General features: G+C 43.8%; 1 protein-coding gene across 1 annotated transcript in view; it reads left to right on the top strand.

Moving 5' to 3' along the window:
• The window catches only part of POLB (DNA polymerase beta), a 53,871-nt gene that overhangs the window by 18,113 nt on the left and 22,814 nt on the right, over positions 1 to 12,944 (top strand). Inside the window, exons 8-10 of the mRNA XM_030202074.1 lie at positions 4,974 to 5,025; positions 7,766 to 7,820; positions 9,826 to 9,898. Coding sequence (XP_030057934.1) covers positions 4,974 to 5,025; positions 7,766 to 7,820; positions 9,826 to 9,898 — 180 coding nt within the window. The remainder of the gene's footprint in view (positions 1 to 4,973; positions 5,026 to 7,765; positions 7,821 to 9,825; positions 9,899 to 12,944) is intronic.

The raw sequence follows: 12,944 nt of genomic DNA, 5'->3' as shown, positions 1-12,944 counted from the left end.
CTTAGTGGGGCGAGGGACAGATGGTGCTAGGGTATCCGGAGCAGTGGAGAGAATTTCATTATAGGTAGAGACAGCCGTGTCGACAGATTCAGAGGACGAGATGGAAGGGAAGAGATTGGAGATGTGAGAGGATAGGGTAGGGGGGTCGACAGCTTGGAGATTCCTGAAGGCCGTGGTTATAGTTGGGCGAGATTGAGGGGGAGGGTGATGAAGTGTGAGGGTGATTAGGTGATGATCTGAGATAGGAAGGACTGAGGTGCAGAAATTGGAAGGTGAGCAGGAAGAGAAGAGAACGAGGTCGAGACAATGGCCATCACGGTGAGTAGGGGTGGTAGAGCATAGTCGGGAGGTTAAAGGAGGATGTCAGAGTGAGGAATTTAGAAGCGTGGGAGTTGGATGGGTCGTCAACATGAATATTAAAGTCACCAAGTATGAGGGATGGAGATGAGGGATCAAGAAAGACGGTGAGCCAAGCGTCAAAGTCAGTAAGGAAGGAAGAGAGGGGCTTATCAGGGGGGCGGTAGATGACTGCAACTCTGTGGTGTCGGGTAGAATAGCCGGATGGCATGAGATTCGAAGGATGAGAAGCAGTGAGACTGTGGCAGGAGGAGGGGTTGGAAACTGCAAGAGGGTGAAAGAAGAAACCCAACGCCTCCACCGCGTGTGTCTGGGCGGGGAGTGTGGGAGAAAAGATATTCTCCATGGCATAGGGCTGCGATTGAGGCAGTGTCGTTAGGGGTAAGCCAAGTTTCAGTCAAAGCGAGTAGTTGAAGGGAACGGGAAATGAATAAATCGTGGGTGAAGGAGAGTTTGTTGCATACTGAGTGGGCATTCCATAGGGCGCACGAGAAGGGGAGGGAAGCGGGGGGGAGAAGGGGAATAGAGATGAGATTGGAGGCATTCTGAGATCGGTTACGTGAATATAGAGAGGAGAGGTGAGGGGGACCTGGATTGGGATTGATGTCACCTTCGGAAAGTAGGAGAAGGAGTAAGAGAGTGCGGAGGAGGGTGGGGGAGGAGGGTCGACAAAGATGACGAAGACGGGATGTGTTAAGGAGGAATGGGGAGGGGTTAATGGTGGGGAGGAAGTGTAGAAGGTTGAGAGCTGGGGAGGTGGTGGGGGGCGGGGGGAGGTAGGGTAGGGGAGTAATGAGCAGGACGGGAGGGGACAAGGGTGGGCAATGAGTTCCTGAGGTAGACAGTGGAAGGGGAGGGGGGAAGAGGTTAGGAAGGGACAGGGCGATGAAGAGAATGTGTATAGGGGCCATGTAAAGGCTAAGGCAGGTGCGGGGAGATGTGAAGTGGCTAAGGTGATAGGAGTAGAGGAGGAAGGCAGGAAGGCTAGGACTGGGACAGCAGGCAACAGCTAAGGCATAGGGAGTGATAGTGTCTAAGGGATTCAATCAGCAGTGAAGATAGAGTAAGGAATTCAAGCAACAGTTAAAGTAGGTTATCAGTATACATCAGAAGTCGAGGTAACAACTTGAGGATATAAACATTAGCATTAAAGCAGTTCAATCAACAATAAAGTAGATTACAGTGAGATGCAGCTAAGCCTAAATGCTAGCAATATTGCAGATTGTAGACCCATCTACAATTAATAAGCGAATAAATGAGGTGCAATTTAAGCCTCAAGGTCTACAAAATTGCAGAATTAAATCAGCAATTGGGTAGTAGAATTTCAGCATGATACAGAGCAGTAGGATTTTAGGTAGCGACTGGAGTCAATGAGACATATACAATTAAAGGAGATCAAATAGTCTAATGTAAGTTCATAGTGCTATTTAGCAGCAGTAGAGGGCAAAGCCATGGTGGAAGGCAGCAGTAGTTTAAGCAGGTAGGGTGAGATCAAAACGTTGCAGGGGAGACTGGAACAGCGAGAGTTAATACCAGACAGTTTCGGGTTGCAGGGCACTCGTCGGTGGAGATTCTGTGGTACTAGGCCGGATGGACCTTTGTTCTGACTCAGTATAGCAGTCCTTGAATCGCATCCTAAAGCCACTCATACAGCTTTAAAAGATAATAACGCAAATGATTCCTACCCAGTCAGAAATACCAGATGCACATCACAATTTGTGGTGTGTATATATAAGCAAAGATTCATGCATGCCATTTAAGGCTTGCATCCTAAATAATTGCTAAGTCTGCTAGAAAATGTGAAAACTGGCATAGGTAGTCTAGTTCACGGTTATGCAGCTCTGCTTCTTAAATGCTGTAAGCTGGTCACGTTTTTGAAGATAGCCACACTGAATATGCATGAGATGTATTCATTGCAGATGTCCTGTAAAACCTGACAGGCTTGCAGTGCTCAAGGGCCAGAGTTGCAGACCCCTGGTCAGTTTGTGGAATTGTGCCTGCCAGACTTCAGTTTCAAGAACTTGCCGATGCTTCTCAAGGGCTCAGTAAAGTAGCTGCTGTTGCTTCTTCTCCGAAGGTTTGTAGTAGACTCTTAAAAGGAGACCAGTAGAGTGCCACAGGGGATCAGTCCATCTCAGCTGGATAACTTTAGCATCATATCCATAGGAATGGATCCTAAGGAGCTTAGCCAAGATTGGGTGGCAGAGCCAGCCGGTGGTGGGAGGCGAGGATAGTGCTGGGCAGACTTATACGGTCTGTGCCAGAGCCGGTGGCGGGAGGCGGGGCTGGTGGTTGGGAGGCGGGGATAGTGCTGGGCAGACTTATATGGTCTGTGCCAGAGCCAGTGGTGGGAGGCGGGACTGGTGGTGGGAGGCGGGGATAGTGCTGGGCAGACTTATACGGTCTGTGCCAGAGCCAGTGGTGGGAGGCGGGGATAGTGCTGGACAGACTTATATGGTCTGTGCCCTGAAGAGGACAGGTACAAATCAAAGTAGGGTATACACAAAAAGTAGCACATATGAGTTTGTCTTGTTGGGCAGACTGGATGGACCATGCAGGTCTTTTTCTGCCGTCATTTACTATGTTACTATATCTGTTTGAATGTTCTAGTGCATGCTTATTAGATGTTTCATTAGTATTATGCTGACATCATATTATCTCTGTTACTTGAATTTCAGTGCTGTTAAATGTGCATATTTTGATACTGTTCCATGGTAGTCCTATTAGGTTTTAATTTGCTGTTCTCAAGTTTACCTCATTTATTATATTTGTTTATATTAGGTCATTTTCACTATTGTTACACTGTTAACAAAATTGTAAGTTTATGTTAAACTGTACCTGCTGTACACCATCTTGGGTGAACTTTTTCATAAAGGCGTTTAATAAACCCAAATAAATAAGTAAGCGTCTTGGACTCAGCGGGGACTATAAAATGTTTTAACTTGGGTAAATGTATATTTACCTCCTGATAAAAAGGGTCAGAGTTAGATCAGGGGAGTGAAGATACATGTGTTGATCCCTGCTTCAGTGCAGTGGTTACAGTAGTACAATAGGGGAGGCACTGTGGGTTAATCAGGAAAGAGAGAGTGAAATATTTATATTGGTGTGAGAGATAGACCTCTGTCCGAGACAGAAAAGAGAGGTAGTGCTTTGAGACTACCACAAAACTGATATGAAAGGAAGGTGCTGTTGGTAGGTGACTTCAATCTGCTGGATATTGTTTGGGATATGCCAGCTACAATGTGTAGAAATAAGAAGGTCCTGGATTCTCTACAGGGAGAAGTCTTCTGGCAGCTAGTAACAGAATCCATATAGGAAGGGTTGACTAGACTTTCTGCTAACAAATGAGGATAGAGTGATCTAGGATCCAGTGATCACTTAATTGTGTGGTTCGATTATTAAGGCACAGGCAGTGAGGCTTCATTTAAAAATGAGGTCTGAAACTTCAAGAATGAATTGATGGGGAAAATAACTCAAGAACTTCTTAGCCAGATATAGAAGTATCTAGAAGTAGAAAATGGGGAAAATTGTGAGGGTAGCTAACCTATTTGTTAGGAAAGTACACAAGTGAGGAAAGCATGCAGAGCATGTCTCAAAGTTCTTTCCAGTCCCTGTGCATGTAAATGAATGTGCATGTATATTGGGGGTGGGGTATGTGTGTGTGTGTTTTGTGCTTTCTGTGTGTCAGTGATCAGGAGAGGAAATTTAAAAGGGAGCTGCTTTTCCTACCAGATGCAAAGACTTCCTCCAGATCATCTCTTTCCTGTGACTAGAGCTGCTTTCCAGTGCTCCGCTCACAGTACCCTCCCATTGGCTGGATCCTACCTGGCAAGCTAACCGAATAGCATGCTGAATGTCACCAGTTGACTAACTGGATAGTGCCACAGCAGTCAGAGGGAATATTCAGCCATACTATCCTGGTCATGATTAAAAAAAAAAGACTAACTGCGATCAATTAATTGGGCAGTTACCATATATACTTGAATATAAACCAAGATTTTGGGGGCAAAATAACCCAGAAATAGGGGTCTTGGTTTATAATAAAGACCTACCTCCCTCACAGTAGTGTCCCGCCGCTGTCACTGAACTGGCAGAGTTTTACTCGCTGACTCCCTCCCTCCAAACAGGCACAGATTGCCATTAGTTCCTCCCTGTCTCATCCCTCTTTGGTGGTGCAGTAGCGCATTGAGGCAGGAGCAATCCTCACTCGCTTCTACCTATGCCCTCTGTGGCAAAAATGGATGGAAGAGGAGGAATATAAACCCTCTGTTTATATTTGAGTTAAACATTTTTTTCCCTAAAAAAAAGTGGGGAGGGGAAATACTGGTATTCGGATGGGTGTATATTTGAATATATACAGTAATTGCAATTAAACATTTTGGTCAAACAGCTATAATTTTACTTGCACACAGAGATAGATATATCTATATAGATAGATAGATATCAAATGCATACTGTCTTCTCCTGTTGCAAGAGAAGAGACAAACCCTCAGTCATCCCTCACTTCCCTGTTATACTAGAAGTGCTGAGTGAAATCATTTATTATAATACTCATCCCTCCTTTTGAGTCCTGAATGGTACACTTTAAGGTGTTGTGTTTTCTTCTTTTTTTTTAGATCTTAAGAAGAATGAACAGAAATTAAACCATCATCAGAAAATCGGGCTGAAGTAGGTGTATATATAATGATAGTACAAGTAGAAAATAGTTTGCATGTCCACTACTGAAACTTCTTTAGACAATTTAAAATGGGAAAATGCCAACTTTCTATTTTGCTGTTTTCCCTCTTCTGAATTGTTTCTTTATTGAGAATTACATACTTGGTTGTTGGCAAATTATAGCCAAAGCTGTCGTTCTCCTCAAGCTAGGGTGTGTACATTTTAAATTGTCAGTAAAATTCATATGTGAAATACTTAAAACAAGAGATTACAATATAAATTTACAACCAACGGACATATGAATTACACAGCTACAAAGCCATCCTATAATATAATTCTCACCTCCAACGTTCTGTGCCTGGGACCGTGGATCGGTGGTCTCCGAGGCACCATCAGTGACGTCCCACCTCACGCCCCTCCCACACTCTGTGACGTTACCCCTCACGCCCCTCCGCGTAACCTAACCGCCCTCACGCCCCTCCCACCCAGTTCAACACTTGACTCCGCCCTCAAAAAAACGCTGCCGCCCTCCCTTCCAAAGATTCGGACTGTCGAAGAAGACCAAGAGGGAGGGCGGCGAGACGTCGACCGAATGGATGCGGAGACTGGCGAATCGGAATACAGGGGGGAGGGAAAGAGCAGTGGGTCTGACAGTCAGAGAGGAAGAGGGAGGGCGGCAAGACGGCGAGGTAAGCAAAGAAGCACATTGGTTGATCTCTGTTTCCACTCCCCTACGCAGCCGTCATTCCTATACACAAAAAAACAACCAAAACTAGAAGCTGCTGCTTCACACTGTCGTTTTTACATTGAGGGAGGGAGGGGGGGGACCCTGCAACTGGGAAAAAGCGAGAAAGGGAGGGAGGGGAGGTAAGCAAGGAAGCACATTGGTTAATCTCTGTTTCCACTCCCCTGCGCAGCCGTCATTCGTATACACTAAAAGACAAGCAAAACTAGGGGCTGCTGTTTTACACTGTCGTTTTTAAATTGAGGGGAGGAGGGGGGACCCTGCGACTGGGAAAAAGGGGGGGAGGGGGACCCTCCTGCAACTGGGACGGAGGGGGGACCCTGCAACTGGGAGACAGACTGGGGGGGAGGGGGCGGCCACCCTAGAAGTGGGAGGGAGAGGGGGGCCCTGGCACATACTCTCATTCTCACACACACACTCGCACCCAGTCTCACTCTCTCTCTCTGTCACACACACACACTCACACATTCACTCTCTCTCACACAGTCACTCTCACACACACTCTCTGAAACATACACACTCCGAGGAAAACCTTGCTAGCGCCTGTTTCCTTTAAAACAGAAACGGGCCTTTTTTACTAGTAAAACTAATAAAATATTGTACCTTGAAAACAGAGGACAGATGCCAGTTAGAAACAACCAACATGTTACTGATGGCTAAGAAAGTAATTCTGTTTTAGTAGGGGAGTGAAAACCCACCAACGGTGACATAGTGGTTGAATCTCTTACATATAGTGATAAAAACGGAGCGCTACTGAAGGAGATGGACTCCACCGATCCAGTGGATCAAATTTCAAAATATTTGGGCAACAGTATGGTTGGCTATGCCACCTAGAGCACATAATTGTCTCCAAATGCCAAATCTCCTCCTTTCTCTCCTCCCTCTGCTTGTGATTCTCCTTCTCTCTCCTGCATCTTTCCTCAAAATAGCACCTCTAGCCAAACATGGTAAGTCAGGTTAGCATAGGAGGTGGACACTGAACTGCTACCACTGGGAGCATAGCCTAGCACTTCTCGTCTATTGACAGCTACAGAGAGATCTCCATTGCTGCTGTTTCTTTTCTGGGCTGTTCTCTCTCTTTCGTTCTCCCACATTGATGCAAAGGGAGGTACCAGAAATGCTAGCTGCCTCTATCCCCTGTTCATTCCCCCACTCCCCAACCCATGAGATAATTGTAATTTCATAACAGGGAACTCATGTGAAATGTTAGAAAGTGTATCTGCTATAAAATAGACTATTACAGTAACCCACTGTCGTACACACATTTACATTTGTTCCAAAGAAAGTGTTAATGGATGCATACATTCTTTGCATGTACATCTATATTTTATAAAATATGAATATACATTGCAAATGTACCCAAGCTACACACTCAGGATGACAAGAGCCAATAAGGGTAATTCTATAAAGGAGTTGCACTTAGATTGGAGAGAGATGCCAGTAAGTTATAGTATTGTATGATTTATGCACTCGAGTTCATCCCACCCACAATCCGCCCAGACTTGCAAAGAATGTGAAAGAGGTGTGTACTTGCAGAATAGTGGGACTTTTTAATACAATATTTGAAAACAGATTTGGGTTTGCTGTAACAATATAATCAAGACTCTTTCTAGTCTTAATAACCTTTTGAATATTTATATAATTGTTCTTTCATGCTGAAAGTATACAGTATGTTGTATGCATTAGTAAAACAAGTTCCTGCTTTAATGCATTTTGAATTGCAGTATTTAGATAGCAGAATGTGAAAAATCCTACAAGGGTGTGAAGACTTTTACAAAACACTTTTGAACAGTGTACAAATTCAAAATGATCAAAGCAATAGTGTTTAAAAAAATGACATAAGTAAAAATAAAGAATGAGAAATTAAGAAGAGGTTAAGGTAACAGATTGATATAATCAACCAGACTGAAGCAGGTTACCCTCTTTGTTATAAAATTACACTCTGGTGTTAAGCTAATTGCTTAGTTTTCATCAGTGGTCTCACAGATCCCTGTTTTCTGTATACAGATATTTTGAAGATTTTGAGAAACGGATTCCACGGAAAGAAATGCTACAGATGCAGGTGACTCTACCCCATGGCCCATTTAGTGATGGGTAGGATGATTTTCAAAAGCCATTTACCTAGATAAGAACCCGTTTTAGCGAGGTAAAATGGCTGTCTGAAAATTGCTCAACTTTAACACATCTAAAATTATGCACAGCACTTTAATCCCCTTTGGAAGGAAGTGTTTGGGTTGGGAGGAGGAAAATAATGCACAGATTGCGTTTTTAAATCTGCTCATGTTGTTCACCATTAATGTATCTGCTGAAAAAGCTAGTACCAATATCCATAGGTGCTTTGTACCCACAAGCCGCTTGCAGAGTGAAAGGACACAAGGCTTTGCTACAAATACCACAGGTACATACCCTAATATAAACCAAGATTTTTTTGGCCCCCCAAAAAAAGCTTTAAAAAATTGAATCTCAGGTTATATCGGAGATATCCTTCCCTCCCTCCCACTTCTGTTGTGTCCAACATTCCTCTCATTCCCTCCCCATAGTGTCCTCCTTCTGCCAGTGCCACTGCTGCTGCCCCCCCCCCCCCCCCGAACTGACAGAGCACCTTAATCCTTCCTGTCCCTCTGAAATGACAAGAGCTCCCACTTTTTCCCTCCCCCAGGCCTAATGTACTGCCTTGTCAGCCTAGTGACACATTGAGGCAGGAGTGATTCCCACTTGCTCCTGCCCATGTCTTCTCCATAGTAAAAATGGTGCCACAACCTCCAGTGGAGATGGCATGGAGCAAGAGCAAGGGGGGTGAGAGGTCTGCTTGTTCGGGGGGGGAGGGGGAAAGGAAGAGAGTAAGTGGGAGTGCTGCCGGTTTTGGGGGGGGGGGGGAGAGGAGAGAAGAGAGGGTCTGTTGGACACCTCGGTATGTATTTGAGTTAAAGCCCCCTCCCCCCCTTTTTTTTTTGTTTTAAGGGGAAAAATGTTATTTTGGTTTATATTTGAGTATATTTGGTAAGTAGTACCTGCAGACTGTGCAGCAGTGTAAGTAGTTCAAAAATTGCTCCCCTTGTATTCAGCAGCAAAGCCCATTTGTAGCTCAGCCAGGTTCAAAATTCCCAAAATAAAGGGAATGGGACTTGATATACAGCCTTTCTGTGGGTTTTGCAACTACATTCAAAGTGGTTTATATAGTATATACAGGTACTTATTTGTACACGGGGCAGTGGAGGGTTAAGTGACTTGCCCAAAGCTTTGTAGAACCTTCTTATCAGATTAACTACCCCACAATGGAAGGCTTCATTGCTATTAGAGCTCTTCAGCTGAGTTTATAAACACAAGTTTCCCACATTATCTAAAGCAGTAGAGTCCTGAATAAGTATTCCTTGTAAAGGCTACATCTCCAGTGTGTTCAAAAAGGTGGAACGCACGATAAAGTGGCCAGATAGGAAGTCCACACTTTGAGAAATTGTTTTTTAGCCCCTGGCACTCTTGTGTCAACAGTAAAACACTCCATAAGCAGGAGATCGTACATTTGATTCCTCCATTGCATGATGGTAGGGGCCTTCTTGAACAATTCTAATGGTAGGTTGCATATAGATCTGCTGAATGTGGGTGAGGGGGTAGGAGGTCCTGAATCTCCTGATAAAGATATTCTCTCTCTCTCTCCTTTTGTTCTCCTTGTGCTTGTGGTCTTCCCTCCCTCTGTATCCCCCTGTCCTATTGTGAAAGCTGTTTTGCATCTCTTACCTTCTCACAGATTGTTTCTTTATTTCATATCTCTATCCCACTTCTTCCTTCTCAGCACCAACTCACTAGAGTCTTTTCCACTCCACCCCCCCCCCCCCCCCAAAGGTGCCAGATACACAAATATTACAAAAATGACACTTTCATATTATAACTCATATTGGCATTTAATAATGCAGATTTATGGAAATATGTCACATAATTGCTGCAGAATTTCAGGAGTTCTGACATAAGCTTTTACATACTGCTGCTTAATCTACTATTGAGGATGTTTTATTAAACCAGGAGATTTACATAAGGTATTTTATTTCTAATTTTGTCTCTGTTCCCTGCAGGAGATCATATTGAAAGAGGTTGGCAAACAGGATCCTGATTACATCGCTACAATATGTGGCAGTTTCCGAAGAGGTTAATATCCCAAAATAGTGTGACGTTTTTGTTTGGTTTTGTTTTCGGGAGCGGGGGAGGAATTTTTGTTTCTTTAATTTTTCTTTCACATCTGTAAAGATAGTATGGTAAAGTATTTGCAGATTATTGAATAATGAGATAATACATTTTAAAAGGAGAACAGTAGATTAATATAAAATATACTAGGGCACCTAGTGAAATTCATCGGAGAAGCAGTGTAAGTTCTTTTCCCATATTATATTTATTTAGATTTTGCTCACATCTTTTTCAGTAGTAGCTCAAGTTGAGTTACATTCAGGTACTCTGGATATTTCTCTGTCCCAGGAGGGCTCACAATCTCTAAGTTTGTACCTGAGGCAATGGAGGGTTAAGTGACTTGCCCAAGATCACAAGGAGCAGCAGTGGAATTTGAACCGGCCAACTCTGGATTTCAAGCCCGGTGCTCTAACCACTAGGGCAAAGTTCCAGAATGCTGTGCTGAGAGCTGACCTCACTCCCCAAATTCCTCCAGTGATAAAGGCTTTAGAAGCAATGGAGACCAGATTTACCTTGCTCAAGAGAGAAGATAACTGGGAGCTAATATTGAGAGACAAGATAGAGGATATCTATCTGCAGAGAAATGTCTAGCTGCAGACTGTGACATTGCTAATCAAGACTGGCATGAACACTTAAAAAGAAATAACCTATGACAACCACAGCATGAAAAACTGACTAAAAGTTCTGCTATTGGTGATACAATGCTTATTCAGCGCTTAACCGGCTATGTTCGGTGGTTAAAATAGGGCGCATAAATAGCAGGCCTATCTTTAACTGGTTAGCGCTGAATATCGACTATGTGGAGTGGATGTCATTCTTCCCAGCCTGATCTCTCTCGCCTCTGTGCTAGGTGTTTGCTACTGCTTCCTGGCCTGATCCCAGGGCACTTTGGTCCTTTATTCTTGCCAAAACTGATCCTATCCATCTTCCCTCATCTCCTAAGTGTATGCCTGCCTGTGTCATGTGCCCCATCTATCTCTGGTTCCGTGGCTCTGTACTGTGGTGCCACACTACCAACAGCCAAGTCTTGAAAGTTCCTCTGTTGCCACTCCAGTCACTTACAGCAGGCCACCAGCTGACAACAGACATTTAGACCTAAGTACATTATCTAAGTATAAAACTGCTTTTAGTGATTTGTAATCCTCTTATGAAAAACAAATGTATGCACAGTATTAGTAGCCTGAGGTATGCATTTCCTCACAGACACCAGGAACACCAGTGGACAATTCCTTGGTTTTATATTTTGAGGTCACGACATTGTTGCAGGTACCCCTTTTTCAAGGTGATGCCCCAGGTTGTGCCCTTCCTTTGGTAGAAGTTGCTATATAATCTTAGGCAATTAAGTGACCCTGCTAACTTTTAGACACCAACTAAAAAGCATGGTGATTTGCATATGGTGATTTACATTTTAAGCCAGTAGTTGGAGGTTGGAATGCTGTTTTAGATAGTCAGGATGAGAGGTTATGGGAAGCCAGATTCCTTGAAGCTTCTTGTGACTTAGTGCTAGGGGGTTGATTAGTCCTTTGCTGGAGAGTACCTCTTGTCAGATCCAGAGGGAGGAGTGTTTCAGAAAGGGCTGGCTGCTTGTGGATTATAAACTGTGTTTGTCTTGTTTTGTTAATGCTACTTGCAGTTTGTATATTCTTGTAAATTTGTACTTCAGAATCGTAAAAGGCTGGAATCAAAACAAATAGATGAAATAATCTGCACTTCCTTCCCAGGTTCAGTAGAACATGCTAAAGATCATTTCCAGTTCAACACACACAGGAACAGTAGTGAAGACACTTACCATTTAGCTACCAAATGACTGTCATGGGAGATAAATTATTCTTATTTGTGTTCAGCTTTTTGCACTTAGTTTGCTAGGTTTATTTTGCACATTTTCTCTTACAGCCCTTTCCTCAAGAGCAAGGTTGATTGTTGTCTTAAGTGGGTGTCAGATTCACTATAGAAAATGTCATAAGAGGACATTAGTTTTCATCTGCATAGCCCTGGCAAGATGCCACACCAAGCTAGATTTGACCTTGTGGTGCTTTAACCATTCTACCCAGGCATCCTCCTGTGTACTCGAGCTTTTTTCTCCTTTTCCTTATTGTTATTAGGAAGGGTATGGAGTCCAGGTGTGCGGATGTTATAATGCCGTTGTATCGCTCCATGGTGCGACCGCACCTGGAGTATTGTGTTCAGTACTGGTCTCCGTATCTCAAAAAAGATATAGTAGAATTGGAAAAGGTACAGCGAAGGGCGACGAAAATGATAGTGGGGATGGGACGACTTTCCTACGAAGAGAGGCTGAGAAGGCTAGGGCTTTTCAGCTTGGAGAAGAGACGGCTGAGGGGAGATATGATAGAAGTGTATAAAATAATGAGTGGAATGGATTGGGTGGATGTGAAGCGACTGTTCACGCTATCCAAAAATACTAGGACTAGAGGGCATGAGTTGAAGCTACAGTGTGGTAAATTTAAAACGAATCGGAGAAAATTTTTCTTCACCCAACGTGTAATTAGACTCTGGAATTCGTTGCCGGAGAACGTGGTACGGGCGGTTAGCTTGACGGAGTTTAAAAAGGGGTTGGATAGATTCCTAAAGGACAAGTCCATAGACCGCTATTAAATGGACTTGGAAAAATTCCGCATTTTTAGGTATAACTTGTCTGGAATGTTTTTACGTTTGGGGAGCGTGCCAGGTGCCCTTGACCTGGATTGGCCACTGTCGGTGACAGGATGCTGGGCTAGATGGACCTTTGGTCTTTCCCAGTATGGCACTACTTATGTACTTATGTTGCTTGCTTGCCTATATGTAAGGGTCATAGTCCACGGCTGCTGTCTTTAGCTGCTCCACTAGGGGTAGCAACCTCAAGTGCAAAGCAAGAATGAAAAGCATGCCTCATATCTTGCTTCTTAAAACTGATGGGGTGGGGGGTAGTTTTCACAAAGCCTCACATTAGCAAGGTATGCGTCATATCTACTTAATTGTATCTAGCCAATGTAATTGTTCTTTCAACACTTGC

Source organism: Microcaecilia unicolor, chromosome 4, assembly GCF_901765095.1.
Source record: "Microcaecilia unicolor chromosome 4, aMicUni1.1, whole genome shotgun sequence".
Lineage (NCBI taxonomy): Eukaryota > Metazoa > Chordata > Amphibia > Gymnophiona > Siphonopidae > Microcaecilia > Microcaecilia unicolor.
This window is presented reverse-complemented; position numbering and strand designations above follow the sequence as displayed.